General features: G+C 52.3%; 10 protein-coding genes across 10 annotated transcripts; 6 read left to right on the top strand and 4 right to left on the bottom strand.

Annotated features, from left to right (window-relative positions):
* Nucleotides 1–582: 582 nt before the first annotated feature.
* BJX68DRAFT_256994 (NADP-dependent oxidoreductase domain-containing protein) lies at nt 583–1663 on the top strand (the record flags this gene model as incomplete). Its single annotated transcript, XM_071043269.1, has 4 exons — nt 583–806; nt 861–916; nt 948–1402; nt 1499–1663. The coding sequence occupies 4 exons, from the start codon at nt 583–585 to the stop codon at nt 1661–1663; spliced, it is 900 nt and encodes a 299-aa protein (XP_070896378.1).
* A 985-nt stretch (nt 1664–2648) lies between these two features.
* On the top strand, nt 2649–4762 carry BJX68DRAFT_138190 (general substrate transporter). Its single transcript, XM_071036419.1, has 2 exons — nt 2649–3222; nt 3278–4762. The coding sequence occupies exons 1-2, from the start codon at nt 2868–2870 to the stop codon at nt 4582–4584; spliced, it is 1662 nt and encodes a 553-aa protein (XP_070896377.1). The 5' UTR covers nt 2649–2867; the 3' UTR covers nt 4585–4762.
* Nucleotides 4763–5353: 591 nt separating this feature from the next.
* On the bottom strand, nt 5354–8378 carry BJX68DRAFT_137708 (uncharacterized protein). The gene is made up of 3 exons (XM_071036412.1): nt 7985–8378; nt 7882–7936; nt 5354–7817 (listed from the first exon to the last, which is right to left on the bottom strand). The coding sequence occupies exons 1-3, from the start codon at nt 8163–8165 to the stop codon at nt 5585–5587; spliced, it is 2469 nt and encodes an 822-aa protein (XP_070896376.1). The 5' UTR covers nt 8166–8378; the 3' UTR covers nt 5354–5584.
* Nucleotides 8379–9392: 1014 nt separating this feature from the next.
* On the top strand, nt 9393–9722 carry BJX68DRAFT_269443 (uncharacterized protein; the record flags this gene model as incomplete). The annotated part of the gene is made up of 1 exon (XM_071046354.1): nt 9393–9722. The coding sequence occupies one exon, from the start codon at nt 9393–9395 to the stop codon at nt 9720–9722; it is 330 nt and encodes a 109-aa protein (XP_070896375.1).
* A 331-nt stretch (nt 9723–10053) lies between these two features.
* BJX68DRAFT_277524 (putative MFS efflux transporter) lies at nt 10054–11613 on the top strand (the record flags this gene model as incomplete). The annotated part of the gene is made up of 2 exons (XM_071048348.1): nt 10054–10090; nt 10319–11613. The coding sequence occupies 2 exons, from the start codon at nt 10054–10056 to the stop codon at nt 11611–11613; spliced, it is 1332 nt and encodes a 443-aa protein (XP_070896374.1).
* Nucleotides 11614–12350: 737 nt separating this feature from the next.
* Nucleotides 12351–13150, bottom strand: BJX68DRAFT_269441 (O-methyltransferase; the record flags this gene model as incomplete). The annotated part of the gene is made up of 2 exons (XM_071046353.1): nt 12351–12562; nt 12631–13150. 2 exons carry the CDS (start codon nt 13148–13150, stop codon nt 12351–12353), a joined length of 732 nt encoding a protein of 243 aa, XP_070896373.1.
* Nucleotides 13151–13932: 782 nt separating this feature from the next.
* Nucleotides 13933–15517, top strand: BJX68DRAFT_277522 (monocarboxylate transporter; the record flags this gene model as incomplete). Its single annotated transcript, XM_071048347.1, has 2 exons — nt 13933–14181; nt 14245–15517. The coding sequence occupies exons 1-2, from the start codon at nt 14111–14113 to the stop codon at nt 15515–15517; spliced, it is 1344 nt and encodes a 447-aa protein (XP_070896372.1). The 5' UTR covers nt 13933–14110.
* Nucleotides 15518–15844: 327 nt separating this feature from the next.
* On the bottom strand, nt 15845–17745 carry BJX68DRAFT_269439 (pyridoxal phosphate-dependent aminotransferase; the record flags this gene model as incomplete). Its single annotated transcript, XM_071046352.1, has 7 exons — nt 15845–16193; nt 16311–16475; nt 16575–16852; nt 16918–16945; nt 17017–17426; nt 17478–17544; nt 17603–17745. The coding sequence occupies 7 exons, from the start codon at nt 17743–17745 to the stop codon at nt 15845–15847; spliced, it is 1440 nt and encodes a 479-aa protein (XP_070896371.1).
* A 639-nt stretch (nt 17746–18384) lies between these two features.
* BJX68DRAFT_256988 (MFS transporter) lies at nt 18385–19920 on the top strand (the record flags this gene model as incomplete). Its single annotated transcript, XM_071043267.1, has 6 exons — nt 18385–18443; nt 18501–18977; nt 19029–19463; nt 19544–19580; nt 19631–19700; nt 19757–19920. The coding sequence occupies 6 exons, from the start codon at nt 18385–18387 to the stop codon at nt 19918–19920; spliced, it is 1242 nt and encodes a 413-aa protein (XP_070896370.1).
* A 68-nt stretch (nt 19921–19988) lies between these two features.
* BJX68DRAFT_256987 (transcription factor domain-containing protein) lies at nt 19989–22467 on the bottom strand (the record flags this gene model as incomplete). Its single annotated transcript, XM_071043266.1, has 8 exons — nt 19989–20179; nt 20210–20520; nt 20599–20757; nt 20821–21004; nt 21059–21245; nt 21301–21367; nt 21427–22221; nt 22274–22467. 8 exons carry the CDS (start codon nt 22465–22467, stop codon nt 19989–19991), a joined length of 2088 nt encoding a protein of 695 aa, XP_070896369.1.
* Nucleotides 22468–23463: the final 996 nt, after the last annotated feature.

The raw sequence follows: 23463 nt of genomic DNA, 5'->3' as shown, positions 1-23463 counted from the left end.
GTCAAGATTTTTAATGGTGAGATATCCCAGGCCCTTCTCCTACGCCTCCGGCAGCCGGACCTCTCCCAACTGATGCTGACTTTTCTTCCTTCGTGCTCAGGGTATGAAAGTGTTATCACATATCCACTCGATCCCGGATCCAGATCTTTTGGGCCAACGATATATCCCTTCCGATCGCGTCGTCCCTATATACCTCTCCAGCCTAGACACGAGAGGATCGCCGGAGAATAACCTGACAAAAGAGTGTCCGCGACTCTCGCACATTCTAGCAGAGCCATGCATTCTGGGGAGTTTCGGAGTTCCGAATTCCGCCATTTCATCGCATTCTGCTGGTAACCATACTCTCCGGTTTCAGGTACAGACTATTCGCTTTACCACCTGCATTTTGTTCGATCGCAGTGGTGGATAAATAATGCTGCTCGGTGATGACGATTTGAAATCAGCGTCTTTGGCACTGCGCCGGCTATGCAAGGCAACGGTCATGGTGGATCTATAAGAGGTTGCGCCCTACAGTGGCTCCTTCTCACTCCCCACCACCGGCTCATTCTAGACACGACCAGGATACAGATAGAACCAAACCCCATGCCCGAGGAAAAGTTCTTCCTTCGGCGTCCCCCGCCTCCGAATACGTTACTCGGATACTACCGCGCCCTGTCAAAGTCAGCCTTCATCCATGTCTCGCCCATCGCCTTGGGCGACAACTGGGCGGCGAATGGTGTCAACCGCACGAGTGACGGGCTAGCATTTAAGTTGCTCGACACCTACTTTGACAATGGAGGCAACTTCATTGACGTCGCAAACCACTAGTGCGTACGCATAGCGGCACCCCCTCCGAACTGGATGGTAGCTTACATCCATAGTCAATCCGGAAAGTCTGAAGAGCTCGTCGGTCAATGGATGGCTACTCGGAAGACGCGTGATCAAATCATCCTCGCCACCAAATACAGCCAGGCCGACCACAAAGCCGCCGACACAAACACCAAACAACGCGTCAACTACCTCGGCAACAGGTAAAGTGCTGTACCTGGGAGCCTCGAATACTCCCACATGGGTAGTTGCTCGCGCAAACCAGTCGGCGGTCGACCATGGCAAGACACCACTCTCAATCTACACGGGCTGCTGGAACGTTCTGGATCGCAGCCTTGAAGCCGAGGTGATTCCGATGGCGAGAGGGTTCGACATGGCCGTTGCGCCGTGGGAGGTTCTCTGCGGGGGTAGGCTGAGAAGCGATGCAGAGGAAGAGAGGAGACGAGCAACTGGCGAGAAGGGCCGGGATACTGCTGGAACTAGGTGGGAGAGGACCGAGCAGGAGATAAACATGGTCAATGCACTGGAGGCTATCGCCAAAGAGGTCGGCGCGCATTCGCTGGGCGCCGTGGCAATCGCATATCTCTTCCACAAGGTTCGCTCGCCTTCCCCCCGTCTCGCCGCCGGATACTAATCCTGATTCGTATAATACCATCGTGTCTTCCCCGTCGTCGGCGGCAGCAAAGTCGAGCACATCCTCTCCAACGTCGAGGCGATTGATATCCAGCTCACAGCAGAGGAAATTGCCCAGCTTGAGGCTGTTAAGGCGTGGCAGCCTGGGATGCCGCATGCTATCATTGGTGATGGTATCAAGAATAATATACTGGTGGACATCAATGCGCATGTTGACCAATAGCCGCCGAGAGGGATTGTCCAGCCGCGTGGCGCGAAGTCGGAGTGACGAACCGGGTCCATCTCTTCAGATCAGTTTGAAGAGAGAGAAATCAAAGGAGCTGTTACCGCCTGTTCAGCCTCCTTAACTGCGGTACCCAACAACCGAGCTGGCTCTCATTATCACGCGAATATCGATCCGGGCCCCAAGGGGGAGTACCTTGATAGGGTAGCCTCCAATCTACCCCAGAGCAAGGCATCCACGACCGCCGTTTTGTCGTTCTTATTATGGCATTTACAGCGGTCCTCGGGCCTGGGTTGTCTCCAGTACAGCCACACTATGTAGTATGGGGTGACAGTTGACATCTTCTTATCGGGCGCTGATGGGACGCGAACGGCGCTTGATTGGAAGCAATGAACCGATATTCCCAGACAGTGAGACACTTTATCTCTTCAGAACGACGCAATCGCTGCCTTTAGGCTAATATGATTGATTGACTACTGTACCAGTTTGGTCACGGGGAACTTCCGAATGCGACACGGAGGGTTGACTTGGCGCTCCAAGCTTCGTCAAGCTTCCGGCACAAGCATCCGCCGTTCTCCTTGACTGCTCATGCCAAGTTGATCGTAGACTTGCCTCGGTCGGTAATAACTCACCCGAGGATTCTAATTTCTCCGGAGATGGGAAAGTATCCCTTGTTGTTAAGTACTAAGATCATCATTTGGGGGGTGAGTCTGATGGGAGCTAATGAGATGGCTTTTTAGATACCTTTAATGCCTGCGAAACCTGACCTTTCACCAGGATTTATGAGGTGGCGAAAACTCGAGTCGGCGTGCCGGTTGCCTCGGTTTGCCAGGGAACGAAGCGGGTCTACTACTTCGCTACCCCAGGGGACCAATCCATCCCCGGGGGCCAATGTCAGATATGCGGGGCTCGGAATCTCGCTTCCCCAGGAGCCAATTGACTCTTCCTGACTCTGGTAAAGGCTTCACGTTTCGGGGCTATTTTCACCGTCCTGTTGGCCTTCCTCTGTCCACCCACGTCCACACATGACCAGTCAAATTAGCCTGAATTAAAGTGGTCTTTCTCCAATCAGTGCCATGATTCCCCAGATGGGACGGTCAGAACGGGGTGGCTCCACGCAGCTGAGTAGCCCATATAATCCCCGCACTCCAGCCGTGGGCAAGACTCCCGAACCAACGCATTTCTCATCGAAGTTCCCCTCAGAATGGCTACCAACGCTGCGCAGACGGAGATTGCGCTGGAGAAGACGGCTGCCCACCATGTGGAGGACACGCTGGGCGTCGGGGCAATCGTCGAGGCGAAGCAGGCGACCGACGAGGAGCGCGAGCAAACATTGTGGCAGGCGCTCCGAGACAATCGGAAGGCCGTCGGCTGGTCGGTCTTGATTTCCATGTCCATCATCATGGAGGGCTACGACACCATTCTGATGGGCAACTTCTTTGGCTACCCGACCTTTCAGAAGAAGTTTGGCCAGGATTACGGTGGTGATATTGGGTGGCAGGTGTCCGCTCCGTGGCAGACGGGGCTGAATATGGCCAGCACGGTTGGTTGCATTTTTGGTAAGGACCCAAACGCATGAGAAGCAGGGCAGCGCTGACACAATCCATTTACCAGGCGGCATCATCAATGGATACGCGGCATCGCGTTACGGCTACCGAAAGGTCATGTTCGTGGCCTTGTGTTTCTTGACGGCATTTATCTTCATTGTCTTCTTCGCACCTTCGGCTGCTGTGCTGCTCGTGGGTGAGCTCCTCTGCGGTCTGTCATGGGGAGTCTTTGCAACAATCGGTCCCGCGTATGCTTCCGAGGTATGCCCGACCAATCTGCGCGGATACCTTACAACTTACGTGAACATGTGCTGGGCGATCGGCCAGCTTATCGCCATGGGCGTGCTGTATGGGCTACAGGACCGACCCGACGATTGGGGCTACCGCATCCCCTTTGGTCTCCAGTGGATATGGCCCCTGCCACTGATGGTGGTGTGCTGGCTGGCGCCCGAGAGCCCTTGGTACCTGGTCCGGAAAGATCGCTTGGAGGATGCCAAGCGCAGCATCCGCCGACTAGGCGGAAACAAGACGGAAGAGCAGGTCAACGGGCAGCTGGCGATGATGGTGCACACAATCAAGCTCGAAGCGGAGATCGAAGCAGGGACGACCTACATTGACTGCTTCAAGGGCGTTGACCTCCGCCGCACGGAAATTTGCTGCGTCGCCTTCTTCGGCCAGATCCTCTCCGGCAGCAGCTTCGCCTATTCACCAACCTACTTCTTCGAACAGGCCGGCATGGACCCGGGCAAGGCTTTCCAGCTCGGCGTCGGGTGCACGGGCGTTGCCCTCGTCGGCGTCATCCTATCCTGGTGGCTCATCACATACTTCGGCCGCCGCACACTATACGTCGGGGGGTTGGCCATGCTATGCACATTCCTCATGCTCATCGGCATCATCAACGCATCGACAAACACAACAAGCGGCATGTGGGCCCAGGCCTCATTCTGCTTTCTCTGGCTCTTCGTCTACTCCATGACCGTCGGCCCAGTAACCTACTCGCTCGTCTCGGAGATCTCCTCGGTTCGTCTCCGCCCGCTCACCGTCTGCCTCGCGCGCACAGCGTACCAGATCGTCAACGTCGTCTCGCAGGTCCTCGAGCCGTACTTTATGAACCCGACTGCGTGGAACGCCTCGGGGAAGACAGGCTTCTTCTGGGGTGGTACTGCGCTGATTGTGTTTGTCTGGGCGTACTTCCGTTTGCCGGAGCCCAAGGGCCGCACGTATGCTGAACTGGATATCCTGTTTGCGACTCGTGTCCCCGCGCGGAAATTTGCTTCTACGCCTGTTGATGTGTATGGGGTTGGGCCCTCGCCGTCCCAGGAGGGTCTTGTGCGTGGGGCGCCGGCTCCGGCGCAGGAGCAGGAGAAGCAGTGAAGAAATGGCATACGAATCGAGAGCGTTGAAAATCCCGTGGGGGAATTCAGCGAGGTTCCTCTGTGCTAGAGTAGATATAATATTGCTCTAGAATAATCCAGGCATGTTCTACCCTGTAGAATCCGGTGTTCTTCTAAATAGCAGTCATTACATACGACCACAGGGTGTGGAGAACAGGACTTCCCGTCAGTTCTTTTTCAATGAACTCGAAAGAGTCGCTCAAGAGTTCAAGGAATATGAACAGCAGGTAGACAACTGGGCCATCCTGCCAATATGAGGTGCAGTATCCCGGACTGGAATGCCGGGTCGATCCTGATTTAGGCATGGCACACGTCACGTATATCCGACAGCTGAAACTGTGCCGTTGTGCAATAAGCCTCTCAACGGCTTGCTGCTCTGGCAAACAGTGGGGATGAGTGGGATGGTGCCAAAATTAGCCTACCCTAATCATCGATGGATTAAGTATGGGGATGTTGGGGAGTGGTCGATGAGCAGATACGGCCCAAGTAAAGGACCAGAATCGAAATTCGATACGAATGCGATACAAGCTGGATGTTCGGGGTTTGATATAGCGAGATCCTAGGCGAATACTGGAGCTAGACTCGGCATTGGATTGAGCTCACTTCCCGGGCAGCCTGGTCCCCAAGACATCAACTGGGACGAGTACCGCAAAACACCCCGCCCAACCGACGATATCATGCCAGTCTACACACCTTTGGTCGTATGTGGAATTGAAGAAGTAATTTACGGTTATATCCAGCCAGCCTATTGCCGCTAACCATGACCGCATCTGAAGACATCACATTATGAGGCCTTGCAACCAACCGTGGATGCGAAGGCCAAGTTACTAGCTTGCACCCTGGCTGTAGTCAACAGCTGAACGAGGACGCAAAGGCCAAGGTTGTCTTCCTATTACGAGCGATTTTGCGAAGCTCGAGCATTCTAAACCTCCAATGTCTAGCACGAATGTCAGATAATAGATTATCACGGAGTCCTAGCTCTATAGAGACTGCTGCTCCAGGATCCGAGCGTAGGCCCCCAGGATTTTGCCGATCATTCGCACGACATTCCAATGAGCCTTTCCACTCAATATCGTCGCCCAAATCCTGACGACTCGACTGCACAAGGCATTGGAAGATGAGTCCATTTCACTCCCGGCTTCTGCCTCCGTCGCCATGTCGACAATATAGGTGTATAATCTTGCCTCTTCCTCGTCATCAACAGTCCCTTCGGAGACGTGGGGTTGTATGGCCATCAACCACTTGCTGATGACAAAGGCACACTCCAGAGCACATAGCGAATGCTGAAGCGACCAGGAGAATGCCTGATTATGTGCGACGATATTGACTCCAATTTTGACTGGGATGCTTAGTGCATGAGCGGAGTAGAGCACTGCGCGGGTGAGTCTGCGGTTCCTCGCTAGAGGTGGGCTATGATACATTGACATTGCAATCTCTTGAGGATCGTGGGTGGTTAGAGCTCGGCATGGACCAAGGTCCACGTTGAGTCGGATGTAGGCCATTCGCAGTAGGGCGGTTGAATTGAAGGATATGGGACCGAGTGGACTGCCTGGGCCTAGGAAAGCTTCGGGATCATGAGTCCAACCAAGCTGCCAATTCTTTAATGCTCGTTCGACTTCGGCCATGTCTGCAGGGGATAGCATCTGATCGTCTTGCAGTTTGCCCTTTGCTACTGTTCTCAAAAAGTAGATATGCTGAATCAGAGCAAGAATCAGCGTATAACTGCCCAACGAAGAACAGTGCTGTTGAGACTCTTCTCTTTGTGCTGAGAATAGCGAGGCGAAGATTGACTGGAAGTGGGGCTCGGCCTCATGGTTGCTTCGAGCTTGTTGCCATTCTTCATCGGTTGCTGCTTCCCAATCCTTTTCGCGTGAAGGTAGATGAATGTTGATCTCCGAGTTGAGAATCGGCGGCGGGATGTCGTAAACGATAGTATGGAAATTGAGGAAACAAAAGATGATGGCCACGGTCCGTCTGAAGCCTTCTTCTTGTGTCCAGGTGTCCCATTTTGGGATTGTAGATGCTTGTGCCTCCAAAAGTTTCTCGGCTCTCAGGTAGTTGACCAAAACGTTCTGTATCCCGACTGCCTCGTCAAATATAGCTTCTGAATTCCCCCAGGTTGCCACCGCCATAAGAATAAGCAATGCCTGTGCAAGCGGAAGAGGGTCAAACGGAGACATCTGTTCTCTTTGTGGATCTGGCTCTGATTGAAATGTTTCGCCAGAAGGGGGCACATTCCGCACAATCCCCGTCGGTCGCAGAGGCCTTGGCCGTGCTGTTTTGGTGTGGAAGGTCATATGGTGCCGCTGTTCCTTGCGTTGGCGAAGCCGCTCTTGGCAAATTGCAAGGGCCGTGCGAAACAGCATAGTAGCGTTGTTGGTATCAAACGCTGACACAGCACCAATGGTGGCCATCGATAGAATCAACTCCACTGGGCACTTCGCACTCGAAAATGTAGGTAGGTGTATAAATGGCAGATGGCGATGAAATCCTGCAAAGTAGGTGGTAATGTACCGGGTCATGGTATGGTGCGAAAGAAGAAAGAACCCTTTGGGGGTGGTCGGCGCAAGGGTTTGAACCTCAATCAAGAGGCGGTCCCAGTCTCGTTGCGTAATCTTCTGGGGCTCTGTTCTATCTTTTGTAACATGAAAAGGCTCCGATAAGGGCAATGTAGATGTGAAGCTATCGACTAATTGAGGTTCCAAAGGATATGGCCGATTTGATACAGAAGAGCTGCTCTCCGAGTCCTGCCATCGTGGCTGTAATCCGAGAGTAGGGAAGAGTGGAGATGGAGGCAGAGGCAAAAGATACTGATCATTAATCAAGGACGATAGACCACCGTATGTTGGGGTTATACCTTCGATGAATAAATCGAAGTCACCAATGCTGTGGGTCTGTTGAGCCGATACCATGTCCGGTGTAACTGGCGGTATAGGTGAGAGCATGGCAGGCTGGGATGCTCCAAAATTGAGTGAAACAGAGGGCACTGAAAATGACAAGGCCTCATGGCAAGATGATGCCTGGTCCGGGGAAAGGCCGGTTGTCACATCATGTAAAGCTTCTTGATTTGGTGTTCTTGATATGTTTAGACGCTCAGGAATGGTCCTGGAACTGGATGAGCTCCTGTCACGACCAGCGTGGTCTGCCTCGCCATCAGAGCGAGGCACCACATCGTGTTCATGAGTCAGGCGAATATGGCGAGCCAGAAGGTCTCTGTCGCTTGCTGTTAGCGGGACCCAATTGTCTGTGGTTAGCAGCAGAGGAAAGCAGTTGATACCTTCGCGCAAAGCTGACTGGGCATACTATGCACCGGAAGGGCTTCTCCTTGGTGTCTGGAAATAAATTAGTTCCGTTGTCTCCAAGCAGACAGGAAGACTCACGGAGTCTTTCATGCCGCTGTAAATGCTCCTTTCGATGAAAAGCCTTGGTACAGAAATGGCAGCAAAACGCCCTTTCGCCCCCTGGATGGCTCGTGTTAGGATGAGCACTCTGTGCTTCCTCAATTGATTCTACCCCTGTCTGCTCGACTAGGTCTGGTCGTCTCCGTTTCCGCGGAGGCATGTTGAAAGCGGGTGCACAGACGCGAGTGTGGAATTTGAGATATGTCGTTCTCAGGAATTTGCCGTGTTAAATTAATACCCGTCGCTTCGCTTTTCGACGTAAGCCCAGGCGGTTCATGGTGCCGTTGGAGCTTCGGCCGCCTACTGCAACAGGAGGACGGAACTTGTATTGCTGGCTATATGATATCAAGATACTTGATCCTCTCAATCTACTCCGTCTGGAGTGGCGGAAGCGGATCTGTGTGCGGGGGATCAAGCACGTGACCTCGCCTCGCTCGCTGACGGTGCCTCAGGCGCCCACGCGATTCTCGCGCGAACCCCAAGTCTGAAAAACTCCCACTACGTGCATAACAGGCACAGAGGTTAACTCAAGCTTTTTGAAATGGCCGAAGTACGCACTCGGATTAGAACCAACGCCGGCTTCTTTAAGAGAAAAGAGAATATATATATATAAATACATCACATGTCAAAATAGTGCAGTCACGTTGTAGTCCATCCCTTGTGTTTTTATCTATATTACACTGGAGGTCTTGAAGTTGACGCTCCTGAGACGCTCAAGGCATGATGTTAGTGGTAATAAACTACAAGCGTGGAAGAATGTTGTCGGGAGAGCCCATAAATGAGATTGTCCTTGGGATAGTGCGAGACGCAGCGATATATTGGCAGCTGGGCACTCGTTTCTGTCTGAAGCTGGGCTGGAGGCTTGGATGATAATCTTCGTTACACAAGGAGGATATTACTGCCCGACTATACCGAGGGCTGATACAGCAGCTCGAGCGTGGCTAAGATGAATGAGCTGAAAACACGGGAACAGGAAAAAGCAACCAAGGGGGGTGGTGAAATTGACTCCATGATCGCACGTTCACCTTCCACTTCCATCTTCTTCCACCAGCGTTCATTCATTCAAATAATCGGTATTGCAGTACTGGCCCCAGACAATGAATATCACAATCACTGTTCCAGAAGGCTCCAGTAACCACGGCGACTCAGGGCTTCTCTGTACGCATGGAGGCCCGATGGCGTGCGACCAAAGTTGCAGGCAACACCACCTTTCTCAAAGCCAACCTTTCCGCGGGAGAAGAACGCCCGCGCATAGTTGGGGTGGCGATTTGGATTCACGCCTCGTGCCGGGGCACGGCGATGCTCCGGACCCCCTGCCCCTTGATGTCAGCAATATATACCCCTATGACGAGCGGACAGCGAGGTTTTTGAGCGAACTTATTGGATCATGCGGAGGCAACGACGCCGGGTTCTGCAGGAAAAGACCCTACCCAACTCGGAGCAGAAATCAGTCATGATCCTGGATCTTTGCGCCTTGGACTCGGATTTTCAGCGCCGGGGCATTGCCGCTAAGCTGGTCCCGTGGGGCCTCGAAGGGGCACAGCGTCTGGGTGATATTGAGGCTATCACTGAAGCTTCGCGGATGGGTCGGTCCGTGTACAAGCTCCTGGGCTTCAAAGAGGTTGTGGCGATCGAGTATGAAGTTGATGAGGAGTTCAATGATCGGAGCATGCCTTCGAATTTCTTTCTGCGGACGAGGGCCCCGTCGTTCAATTGAACTAAGATACTGTGTCTACATGAACATTTGTTTTGTGTATCTAGACAGACCGAATATAGGTCTTTGACATTCGAAGCACTCGAGTGTGGCAATATACCAAGAGCCAGCGAACTCCTTGCAATGGAGGAAGCGAAAAGCGTAGCAACAGGGCTTTCAAGTCCATAAAATGATCTTCTACTATACATAAACGATACCTAGTAGCCAGATCCAGATCCCACTGAGGCAGACCTTACACTTACAAGGAGCGGGTTACTAGCGCAGCCCCACAAAGAGGTGTTAAAAATGCTCAATTACGTGGTCGATTGATTTGTAATTATCACGGTGAAGCAAAATGAGTCCCATCTGCATATTAAACCCGTCAAAGTTGGGTGCTTTTTCACCCCTGCGCAACTACCCTACAGCGCTCATACCCGTCAGCATGGATATTTCTCTCCAACCTCTCCCTCCTACACTCTCGCTACAGCATGGGGCAATGCACGTCGTGTCCGAGCACCAATTCAATCTATCTGTTCCTCTCAAGGGGCAGCCCCAGGTTCCCTTAGCAAAAATGCTGAACGCGGTGCACTCCACAGACTGCAGCCTGACAGCGCCACCAGACAATGCCAACCCTGAAGCACCAAGATCTGTAGCAGAACGCGCAACAAACCAGGTCCACCTCGCCTCGAAGACAAAATGGCGCCTCCTTAGTGCCTGCCTCATGAATTTTGGCAACGGCATAAACGACAGCGCCCCCGGCGCCCTGCTCCCTTACATCGAGGTCGACTATGAGATCGGATACGCCATCGTTTCACTCATTTTCATCGCCAACGCCGTCGGCTTCCTCCTCGCGGCTCCGTTGAACTACACCATCAAGACAGAACTGGGCCACTCGAAGAGCTATGCATTGTCCATGGGGCTGATTGCGGGAGGATACATAGTGGTTGCAGCACACCCGCCATTTCCTGTTGTTGTGGTTGCGTTTCTTCTCCTGGGATTTGGAATGGCACTCAGCATCGCCATGAATAATGTCTTTTGTGCAAATCTGGCGTACGCGACTACAGCGCTGGGCTGCTTCTCCGGTGCTTATGGCATTGGGGGTGTTGTTTCGCCGTTGATTGCGACGGCAATGGTGTCGAGCGGGGTTCGCTGGAGTTTTTTCTACGTTATACCTTTGGCCCTCTCCGTTGCGAACCTAGTCTTTTCGGCCTGGGCATTCGTTGATTACGAGGAGGACATGCCGGTAGTCTCACAGCAACAGCAGCCCCTCGACTCTTCGACGACGACAGCAACAGGCACCGACACCGACAACCCGTCTAGCAGCAGCCGGCTATCCCTCCTTAAGGCCTCCCTCAAAATACGCACAACCCTCCTCGGCGCCCTCTTCATCTTCTCCTACCAAGGCGCCGAAGTCTCCATCTCCGGCTGGGTCGTCTCTTTCCTAATAACATACCGCGACGGCAACCCTTCTCAGGTCGGCTACGTCAGCGCCGGCTTCTGGGCGGGCATAACCCTCGGCCGCTTCCTCCTCGTATACCCAGCAAACCGCATCGGCAACAAACTCGCCGTAGCCCTCATGGTCGCCGGTAGCATCGCCTTCCAGCTCCTGACCTGGCTGGTGCCGAACATTATAGGGGAAGCGGTGGCTGTCGGGATCCTGGGCTTGCTTCTGGGACCAATATTCCCGTGCTCGACTGCAGTCTTTGCGAGGCTGCTTCCCAGGAAGATCCAGCTGGTCAGTCTGAGTTTTATCAGTGCGTTGGGGAGCTCGGGCGGTGCCGTGTTTCCTTTCCTTACGGGACTTCTGGCGCAGAGTCGGGGGACCATGGTCTTGCATCCGTTCTGTTTGTGTCTGTATGGTGTTATGCTTATGGGTTGGATTGCGCTGCCGCGGGTTGAGAAGAGGTCGGAGTAGTCCGGGAAAAGGGAATCAAGTACACAAAATGATGGAAACCTACCTAGGGCTGTGTTGAAACAGAAATGATTACGGACATAGTCCCATAACACAACGAAGAAAACAAACAAGAAATTGGCAAAGGTGCATGAAAATCTGAACTTTCTTCCCTCGAGTATCGGCCGACGGGCGAGTCATCTCCTCTGAAAAATGCGAACCTCGGTTCGAGATTCGTATCTGATATGAGCAAGTTCAATATAAGAAGTTCACAGAGCCGCTGTCCAAAGGGTAGAAACCACGCAGATGCACAAACTTGGTGCAAGCAGGCTATGACTCGATGGTGGAGGCGATGATATATCGCGCTTGGCATTTTGGGGATTGTTGAGGAACCCACGGCAGTCCTGTACTTACGAAAAAAAAAGGCGAGAAGTAAGCAAATTAAAACAGGACAGGATACCGGCTTTAGCCTAGGTGAGCATTTACATGGCGGTATTATACTACGTTGAATTATTCCCGCCATGAGTTAAAAACCGGTGCTGGCGGCGCGGTTGATTGAGAGTGCTGACGCAGACAACATATCGATTCTCTTTGAGGTGCAAGCCTTCAAAATTCCGTTCGCAGACCCCAAAAGAGATGAGAGAGAATTTGACATTGTTGAAATGCTGCCCTATGTAATGTAGGTATACTATGCGAGTTATGGCAGGTAAAGCAAAAATAAAAACATTGCTAATTCATCAAAGTACAGAAAAACAATAAACTTATTTCGCCCCTGGCAAGTACACGCTCATTTCGAACCCGTTAGTAAATGGCAGAGTCATGTTGCGGAATCCATTCTCGGGGTCTCGCAGGTACGCAAGTAATTCTGCATAGCCCTTGGCACCTGAGATGGTGTTATCAGTGAGCACCACCGCGCCGTGTCGGAGGTATGGCTGGACGGTCTTCAGAGTAGGGAGAGAGAGAGCAGACCAAACTATATCACACATTATCTTTTAGCACGCGCAGACACACAAGAGTAGAAGTCATAGGTAGAGAACGTACTATCAAGAAGGAGCAGGTCAATCTGCGGCAAGCCTGTCTTGAGAGTTTCAAGCAGATCTCCCTCGCGAAGGTCAATCTGCTTCGTCACGACTTCACCACACTCGGCCCAGTACTTGCGCGCAACGGCAGCCTTCTCTGCCTCCTTCTCCGTCGCAACCACAACACCCGGCTTGCCCGTGGCAGCCTTTGTCTGGGCAACAGCGAGGGCGAGGTAGATCGTGCTCACCCCAAAGCTTGTTCCAGCCTCAACAACATTGGTGGCGCCCATCGCATTGATAAGCTGGTACAGAAACTGGCACTTATCCTCGTCGAGCGCGATGAACTTGTCCAGCATCAACCGGTCAAAGGCAGACTTGGAGTTTTGGCCGCCGACTTTGTCCTCCAGGTCGCCGAGGATTTCGGACGAGAAGACTTTGCCGTGGTTGGAGATGGCGGCCTCTTGTTCGAGGGAGATGCGGTGGAGTTTGGTCAGGAGCTGGAGAATATGCTCCGGGGCGTGAACTGGTGACGGGGTAGACATATTGGAGGAAGATAGAGGTTGGTTCAAGAAGGCGATTTGCAGGATATAGTATTGGACAAGAAAGGCCAGGTTTCTAAATACTGGCAGAGAGCCGGGTTGTTATTCGGTGCAGAGTCCAAAGACGCCGGATGCATGTCATTAGAAGGCGCCCCTTACGGATTACTAAATCTCTAACCGGAGTTTGCACGCACCTCCACACCTGGGTATGCATGCATCAATTTGATGGTTCCAGTGACGAGCTGGCTTCCCCAAAATGCCAAGGATTTTGTTAGTCTATCGAAACTGTACACCACCGGCAAACATCCCATCAAGTGACGCCTCATAGTACCCTTCAAGGCGCCCAAGCCATGACAACTAATATGTTTTACTCTGCAGCTGATCGGGGAGGATTAGACAGCTACCCCTTGTTTCCTTATAAGAGTAGCCTACGAGAATATATTCTGTCGACTAGGCTCAAAGAACTCCGCAAGGCAAGAGGTGAGGGTAGAACCAGGAACGGATTCGCTGGATAAAACTCCTCTGTTGCTTATACAATCTCAATCAAGTATCATTGATCAACATCAACACTCCAAGTGTCTTTCCATGGGTCGGGCAACTCAAGCTTCCGGTTCCCCAAAACGCCAAGACAGGCACATGGCTTTCCCCATCAGCGACCCCAACCCCTGGTTAACCAGTGAGCGGCAACCGTCTAAAAGTTTTTCCATCTTTTGAAAAACCATAGGGCTGTCAAACAGTGACTCATCGTGCTACATAGTTGGTAGATTGCATGCATGCTAAGCTCACGGGGAGAACCCTTCTCAACTCCGACAAAACTGGACCAGATAAGGGAGTTCCGCCAGGGTATAAAGGATGCGAATCCATATATACTTCCCCGAAAGTTCTGCCAAGAATAATAGCTCGGCGAGCGTTCTATCAGTGTTGCTTTTTTATTTTATTTTTCTTTAATCTTTTGCTAACGCCATGGGCTCTCCTACAGAGGTGCCGGCTGATGCACCAAATGGCCACCCAGCAACAAAGCATATTCGCCGCAGGTTCGTGACTCCATACCGCTTCTTTTGGTTGAGATCCTCCCTATTTTAGATTAACCAGAATAGATCTTATGTCCTCATCGTCATAGCTGGCTTCATGCTTAACTTCACTGCATGTGGCGTTGTGTTTGCCTACGGGGTGTTTCAAGCCGAGTATGAAAAGATGTCCAATCAGGAAAATACCCCATTTACTGGAGCTTCATCAGCAGAGACTGCCTTAATTGGTAGTCTCGGAGCGGCCATTATGAAGCTTGTCTCCCCCTTTGTGGTCGCATGGTGCAAATGCTTCGGCCCCAGACCTGTCGTCTCCGCCGGCGGGCTTATCTTCGGGCTTGCCCATGTCCTCGCCAGTTTGGGAACAGCCTCGTGGCACTTCCATCTCACCCAGGGTGTGATGCTGGGTATCGGAAGCGGCCTCTCGTACATGCCGTCCATGGTCGTCCCGCCGACCTGGTTCTCGAGACGGCTGGGCCTTGCCCTGGGGTTCATCTCCGCAGGCACAGGCATCGGGGGACTGGTGTTTGCCCCGGTCATTCAATCTTGCATCGCAGGTATGGGGTTCCGAAACACCCTCCGACTAGTCGGATGCGTCTTTGCCGCACTGATCTGGGCGTCAGGGGCAGTCTTCCACTGGGAACCCTCGACAGCCGCCCAGCTACGCGAAGAAGCCGCCCGCACGCCCCTGGCCAGCCGCCTCTTCCACTTCCGCCTGCCGCCGCGCGCAACCGTCAAGCAGAGCAAATTCATCGCGCAGCTCCTCAACGGCATCTTCCAGAGCGCCGCGTACAACACACCCGTCTTCTACATATCCTCGTATGCGCAGTCCCTCGGCTATAGCGAGGCCACCGGCGCCAACTTCACCTCCCTGAGCAACGCCTGCAACGCAATCGGCAAGATCGCCATCGGCTTCCTCGCTGACTACACCGGCCGCCTCAACGCCTTCTTCGGCGTCACCCTCTTCAGCATGCTCGGGACCGTCGGGCTCTGGGTGCCCAGCACGCTGGTTGCGTCGCGCGATGCCCCCGCGGCAAAGGCCTGTTTCATCGTTTTTACTATCTGCTATGGGCTATTTGCTAGCGCGTATGTGGGACTGTTCTCGCCGGTCTTGGTCGAGCTGTTTGGGAGACCGCAGCAGCCACGCATCTCCAGCGTCATGTATACGGTGCAGGGTGCGGCATCTTTGCTCGGCACTCCGCTCGCGGGCCTTATGGTGCGGTTTGATAACGGTGTAAACACACCGCGAGGGTATCTGGACACGTCCATCTTTGTGACTGCGCTGCTGGTAGCCTGCACGGTGACAAGTGCGTGGGTTCTGTGGCGGCACAGGGCCACTTTGTAGGACGCCGAAGAGTGTAGCTAGGTATCTCGTATAAAAAGAGAGGCTCGGCCAAAGGAAACCAAATCGAAATTGACCAGCATCAGTAAGATGAGTGTCTAAAGCGGCAAAACTGTGATCCGTCTGCGGATCAATGTGTAGTGTAGGACAAGGAAGTTAAAGTCAGGGGGAAACGTGAATTCCGGCGTTGGAGTAGATGGCGAGTGGGAATGAGGTGATGGCTAAGACAACAACCAGTACCAAACTCGGTAGTCTTTGTGCACGCAGCTCCAAGTAAGTGGAATTGACAACGTGAATTAGGAGTAGAATAAATAGTCCGTACAGCAATATCTAAATACATTTAGATCCAGATGTAAAACGCGGCCCCGTCATTACCAGAGCCTGGCCTCCCTTTTCAACCTGCACAAGTGTATCCTTTAGCCGCTTCAGCCCCTCCTGTAAAGCCTCCGTCCCGACAGTAAATGTGACCCGAAACCAACCGAGCTCCTCTGGACCATACACTTGGCCGGGGGCAATGAGAACTCCGTGCTCCATGCATATCTCACAAATCCGAAGCTCCCGCGCCTTATACCCATCAGTGTCTGAGGTAATGCTCATTGGGTTCTTGTTTTCACTAGGCCTGGTGGTGGTAGTACTGATGAAGCGCCGCAGGTTGATCCAGAAAAATAACCCGGCTTTCCTAAGTTTGATAAGTATGGGTTGTTAGCCGCAGCAGGACACCATGCTACTCAGATTTTGGTCTGATTATAGAACGGACTTCGAGTTAGGTAAAGCGGGATGGATGGTGCGTGCGTACATCTCGTAGTAGGGTATTCCACATCCGTGAAAGAAAGAAGCCGCGATTGCGTGATTCTTTTCCGTGAGCTCGCGCTTCCTAGCTAGGAAATCTTCCATCCACGGCTTGTCTTCCAGCATTCCCGCCCAGATATCCTGGAGGACATGAGGCGACCAGGAAAACATACTATAAGGGAAACGATACGCCGCGATGTCAGTGGTGGATGCATACCAAAACCATAGAAGGCTGGGTCGCCAGCAGCTTTGAAGCAAAAGCTGCACATACCTGATACTAGACATCGCACCAATAATGCCCCTGTTGCGTGTGCACAAAAAACCCAGACGCAGCCCGTTCGCGCAGAAATCCTTACTAGCCCCGTAGAGCACGTGGACTTGACCCGGATTGATGAGATCATCTAGGTCGAGAGATAGGCCAGATACAAAAGGCATCGCGTTGGGTAGGGCTGGATTTCTGAATACCGAGTGTGCGTAGATCTCGTCCGATATGTAATGGAGGCTGTTCGCGGCGCAGAAGGATACAAATTCTTTAATCGTTTCCGGGGGCTAGCGTACGTTAGCCCTGACCAAGGTAGGTGGCTTGGTGAACCAGGCTGCTGAAAAAGACATACATAGCATCTTCCCAAGGGATTATGTGGGCTGGAAAAGCGGTCTGTTAGTCCATTGAGAGCATATCGAGAGACTGCTGACAGAATTGATCGAACACTGACTTTGAGACTAGAAGAGCACGGACAATGATACCGCTATCATGTGCTGTATTTAATGCAGCTTGTAGCGCTTTCCGATTCACATCTGGACGAAAGAGGTCATCCATTGACGAATACCCCTCGATTCCATACGAAACCGGGACCACCTGCGCATTGCTGCGATTCAGAATATCGACCTGGAAGCCGTTGTAGAAGGGCCGTGGAATCAGAATTCCATCACCATCGTTGCAAATTGACCATGCCATGGCGTCAATCGCACTCGCTAGGCCCGGGGTAACGAAGATATTGTCGGCTGTGATGGGTTGACGGGCATGGAAGGTCTCGTTTAGAAAACAGGCAGCGGCACGACGAAGCCGACGGGAACCTCGCGGACCGGTGCTATAGGTGAGGTGTTCCATAGGCAGCACGTTTACCTACCCAGGTATCAGTTTCTAGGGAGGTGAAGTTTAGACTGTGGGACAGACCTGAGATTTGATCCGCTGGCCAATTTCCTCGTGCATGAGGCTATTCTCAGCGAGGCGAAGGTTGACACTGCCATGCAGTTATTAGCCATATGATGAGGGTATCAAGCAAGTCAGCCAAAACTCACGACCCGGTAGGATTCGTAGGGGACCATGGATTGCCCATTGACTGTTCCCGGGGACCCCAGACATCTCCGTGGACAAAATTGTGTGCGGCTCTTTGTGACAAGAGATAGTGATCTATCGCTACTTCATCCTGCGTGGAGCCCATACTTGCGAAAGAATAACTTGAATTGCAGGTGGAGTAATGGAAACAGGTAAGAACCGATATTTTATGACTGTCGGGGTCTCTGCTTGACAGTAAGAAACCTCGGCTTCTTAACTCGCGCTTGGTGGGGCCCTAATGAAGGCTCCATAACCTGCCCGAGAACGCTCTTCATATACGGCATTACGCACAGTGCTGAGGAGGCTCCAGTAGACATGATAACGTTCATACGAAGGGAAAATGGCGATGTTCGGTCTCACCACCAATTTAAACATGAAAGGATTTCCCATGGATTTCTCGCGAGGACCCCAAAAATCGCCGTTGAGGAAGTTGTATACGCCTCATTTCTGATAAATGGTAGCTTGTCCCAGACTGGTTTTGCAATTTTCTTTCTTGATGCTTACAATACGGCCAATTACACAATGCCTCTTGATCCACGATGAACTTGTATGTGGCTCGTTCGAGGATTTCACCGCCGAGCGTGTAAGAAGCCGCGGGTTCTTGGAGATGTGGGAGTACATAGTAGGCCGCTGGCCCAGCTACAGCACCTGCATAGCCGTATAGCAGCCAGCAACAATGAGTCGCAAAGAACCTATCGGCCAGCGCAGATACTCAGCCACCTATCAGGGCCCTGCGCCTCGAGATATGTCGACGCTGCAGAAGTGGACAATTGTGTTGATCGTGTGCACCGGGAGTGTTTGCGTGTACGTCACAGCCAATAACATCTTTCAACAGTTGCTGCGCGTATTAATTGCTTGAAGAACATGCGCCAGCTCAATCTATGCCACGACATACACGCAAATCATAGATGAATTCAACACAACACGGCTCATCGCAACCCTCGGCCTGTCCACCTTCGTCCTCGGAATCGGCACGGGACCACTACTCACAGGCCCCCTCAGCGAATATTACGGCCGAAGGCCCGTATACCTCACCTCATGGACCTTCTTCATAATCTGGGATATCCTACCGGTTGTGGCAAATACTATGCAAATCATCATCATCGCCCGCTTTTTCCAGGGGTTCGCCGGTGGAACATTCCTATCTGTCGCCGGAGGCACAGTGGGAGATTTATTCTCGCCAGACCAGATTCAGGCGCCGATGGTGCTTGTTTCGTTGGCGCCGTTCATCGGACCTACTCTTGGACCTGTCCTCGGGGGGTTCATCAATTACTACGCGCATTGGAAGTGGACGTACTACTTCTTGATCATATGGTCCGTGATTCTATGGATATTGCTGTAGTTCTTTGCGCCGGAGACGAGGATGAGGAAGCGCGAGTCACTGTCCAGCCCACGTCCTGCGCGAAAGTCTCCAATAACACTCGCCATCCTCCTCCGACCATTCCATCTACTCCTCTTCGAACCAATGTGTCTATGCCTAGACCTCTACTCCGCCATCCTTCTCGGGACCCTATACCTATTCTTTGGCGCATTCCCACTCGTCTTCAAAGCAACTCACGGCATGAACCTGTGGCAGACAGGCCTGACCTTTCTAGGGATCATCGCCGGCATGCTTCTCGCGGCAGCAAGCAATCCCGTCTGGGCAAGGATCCGCAGACGCCTGGTGAACAACAACAGTGGGGCCAGCGAGCCGGAGTACAGGCTTCCACCAGCACTCTGCGGAGGAGTTGTTGTCCCCGTTGGCTTGTTTTGGTTTGGTTGGACGTGTTACCCAAGCGTGCATTGGATCGTACCTGTTGTGGGGTCCGCATTCTTTGGATGTGGGTAAGTGTGTCTTCGTTTCATCCCTGATCCATCCCTGCGGCAATATCTATATTGGGACTCTAACATGGCGGTCGCGATAGGATGCTCTTAGTCTTTACCGGCGTTTTTACCTTTCTTGTAAGTCATGCCCGTGAGCGGAAAGGTTACTGCTAACTCCAGTTGCCTAGGTCGACGCGTACCCGGATTATGCCGCGTCCGCACTTGCCGCGAACGGGTTCGTTAGATGCTCGCTCGCCGGTATGTTACCTGCCCATAACCTTTGGACGATGCTCTATGCTAATCTGGGTGCTTAGCAGCGTTTCCATTATTCGGGAATCAAATGTACGAGAAGCTAGGGCATCAGTGGGCAACGTCTGTTCTTGCTTTTCTGGCATTACTGATGACGCCGCTTCCATGGGTATTCTACAAGTATGGGAAGTGGCTTAGGGGAAAGAGTCGGTTTGCAACTGCAACATGAGTTAAACGAGTCTTGGACGAGGTACAAGAAGGGGCTGATGCCCAGCTCCGAGATATGAAGCAAGGATCTCAGCTCGAGTGGCCACTTGGATAAGTCGTAAAGTCCTCTACAGACAAAGGAAGCAAAGGCTCGAGGCTATTATAGAGCTGTAGATCGGGATCAAACGTGTTATCGAGATAGCCAGCTAGGACAGAATCGTAGATGAGCGGTTCTGGCATCTGTGCAGGATGGTCGTGTATATGGGCATTATATGCGTGATCTGATTGTCGTCTATGTGACTCCGACGAACCCAGGAAGAATATTGGTGCAGCCTGTCTGCTAGGGCACGGAGAACGTCGAGGTCCAGGCTCTGCGAGATCTCTATTGTCCCTCTCTATGCTCGACGAGATGCTGACGATTGACTCTCCCCGCCCAGTAAGTCGTCTCATGAGATTAACAAGGGCCCTTGCAAACCAGATCCGAACGGGCCAGGAATGGGAAAGTTCACTTAGGGCCAGCAGGCATTGTCGCGATTTGTTCTCTGCTAGTTTTTGGCGAATGCGGTCTTTTCGACACATGACGATTGTGTGCACTGAGAGGGCACCGAAAAAGGCGGGAACGCTGGTCGGAGTTTGTCAGCTGCCTGATCTATAAGGGATCCCAATGTAGAGGGCTCAAGTAAACTGCCGGTGTACAGACAGGTGGATTTGTCCAGATCTGATCGTCCCCGTTGCCAGGAGATCCTCGGCCAGGCGTGTTAGGGAGTCAGCTGCTGTGCGTGCGCGAGCGTCCCTCTCAATCTCGGTGGAGGAAATGATTTCGATGGATTTGGGTCGGAAAAGGAGGATGTGGTAGTTGCTGCATGGAGGTAGTCTGTCAATTGCTGTCACCGACACTTCTTCAGGAACTATGGGTTCTCACTGATATGATATGTACAGCATGGTAGCCCAAAAGGTCGCTCCTAAAGACCCATCCGGTGTGGGTCTGCGCAGCGTATCTGGTAGATGAGCTTCCCACTCTGCGAGTCTATCTGCTAATGTTCGGGTTTCGAATTTCTCGAGAGCAGGGCGTCGAGGACTAAAGTCCCCGATTAGGATATCCCCAACTAAGTTGCCCCAGTCAGTATTAAGTGATATTGCGCTTCGCCTGTATTCCTTACGTATAACGGCCAGTTTTGACATTTCGATAACGTACGAGACATGAAAGTCCCTTTGGGCAGGAATAAGGGTCTGGCCACAATCGCTGTCAAATTGAAAATCTTCCTCGGTGAGAGGCTCAATGTCACAGTCTTCGTCGCGAATACGGCACGGCCGACCAAATGCAGCGGCGGTGTGTCGGTCGCGAGTCTGAGAGAATTAGCATTGCCATGACAAACCAGCAGTGTGTGCGGTGGATTTGTACGTATATTGACCACCAGATGCGCTTCCGCAGCGAGCGGTCTTCCTGACGCATTCCACAAGGCGAAGCGCTGGCCATTGTCAGCATCGAGTCCATGATCTATTTCCAGATTGTGGAAGAATACGGTACCGATGCATCCGTAGCCCCTGGGCAACGTTTGTGGCACACCCAACCCAGTAGCATGTATCCTTCTGGTCCTCGGGCCCAAACCACCAGAACCCAAAGAGTAGCAATGAGGCCACTCCCTTAAGAGGGTCTTGCTCATGATCAGAATCGTACAACCTTTTCGCGTGCAGATAGTGCGTTTTCCTCGCCGTGGTTCGATCGCTGTACCCGGACTCCTGAATGATGGTATCGGGGCAGACAGTAAACCCCACGAAGAATATTGTTTGCAGGACTAGTGCAGAGGCATTTCCTTCAAGGTATGATTGCATAAAGCTCTTCCGGTCGTACACAGGGTATGCCGGGTGAATGATGGTGAAGAAAGCGTAGATCAGCGCGTCTGCTACGTGCCGACTCGGTGTGAATAGAGGGTGGATCAAGGAGACAGCCTCTCCAGCAGAATGAGCTTGGCTGAAAGTTGATCGGTCCGCAACAGCCGCTGGGATGGGGTAATGCACCTTTAATCTCTCTGTTGGACCATCAGTCGGTGTGTAGTCCACCTCGATAGTGTACGTGAGGCCGGTAGACTCCTCTAGACTACCCCGGGCTGAGTCGGGCAGTGCTGGAGAGAGTTGGTCTTCCGTTGTGGACTGCGCATCGGCAGTTGTAGCCAAGAGGGCAGGATGGCCCTCCTGCTGATTGTTCAAGGCACCGAGACTTTCAGTCGTACAGGCCACTGGCCCAGGGGATTCGCTCGCGGGTTCTTGTGGCTGTTCATGCACCTGTTGATCGAGTCTAGCTGCTTTCTTTCTTCGTACATACCTAAGGGAACGGTCAATACGCAACGGAGAATTTGAAGACAGGGTCGCCGTACTTCCCCCTTCTCGATTCGATTAGCTCGCACGGGGAATTGCGCATTCGACAGTGCCAACAGGGCTGACCAGGCCCAGCATCACATTTCACCCGCCTCGCATTACAGGCCTTGCAGGCAACCCGAGCACGAGGCAGAGGTGGGGTGGACTGATGCGGCTGTGAAACTCGACTCGGTGCCTCTGCGCGGTTGACCATGTCCACTGATCAACAAAGTGGGCACCAGGACGGAGGAGCCTGCCCATATAACCGAGGTGATAGGACGATGATACGGTTGATGAGGAGAAAGTGAATCACCGCGGGCTTTCAGATTTAGGCTTAATAATCCTGCTGTGGAGGATTCCATTGGTTGGGCGAAGGGACCCATGGATGGATGGATCCAGATGATCGACTCACTAACTCGAGGCACTCTATGGCCATTGACGTGCGGGTTTTTTTTCTTTTATGTGACTTGCCCCTTATTAATCTGTACTTTTGCGAAGGACTTAATAAGTCACAAGCGAACCATCTCCCAATCTAAAAGGAGGCGTAATTAGAAATTTCTACCTCGCTAACTGCAGTCATATAAGGCCGTTACTTGGATGGTTCCAGCGACGGCCGGGCCTCTTATTGCGGTGATCGAGTCGGTACGATTGTTTGTAGCCTCTATGGGTTTGAGTCGTCCTCAGTGCTTAACAAGAATGTTCTGCGCTAGAGGGCTGATAAATGGAGTAGCGCTAAGGCGCGACCACCCAAGGTTACCGTAGGGGTCGGTTAGGCGGGATTTGTGCTGCTCCAACAATAAATATATACAAGGGCTGAATGTGAAACTAGGCTCTTGGCAGGGCGTTTCCAACAGTGTTCCTACAAGGTATGTGGAACTGTATCTGTCTTTTCGATTCAGTTTCTACTCTATTCGGCTTGAACCTGTTCCTTTATCCTCTCTATAGACTACGATGCGTATACAATACATAGAGCTAGGTAGATATATCGTGGTTGACAGAAATGAGTTCGAGGGCTTCCGCATCCTACAAACAGCCACAGAGAAAGAAACTACCTACTATCCTTGATATTGACAGAGCGCCGAGTCTCTATTAGAGAATTCTGCGAGGCCTTTAACGTAAGATAAGACACAGCATCTGAGATCAATCTAGAGTCCTTCACACACTTATAACTACAGGGTGTGAGAAGAAAAAGATGGTTCCATTATCAGGC

Source organism: Aspergillus pseudodeflectus (assembly GCF_044049435.1).
Source record: "Aspergillus pseudodeflectus strain CBS 756.74 chromosome Unknown BJX68scaffold_39, whole genome shotgun sequence".
In the NCBI taxonomy this organism is placed as follows: domain Eukaryota; kingdom Fungi; phylum Ascomycota; class Eurotiomycetes; order Eurotiales; family Aspergillaceae; genus Aspergillus; species Aspergillus pseudodeflectus.
The sequence above is the reverse complement of the archived record's forward strand: the minus strand, read 5'-3'. Positions and strand labels throughout refer to the sequence as shown.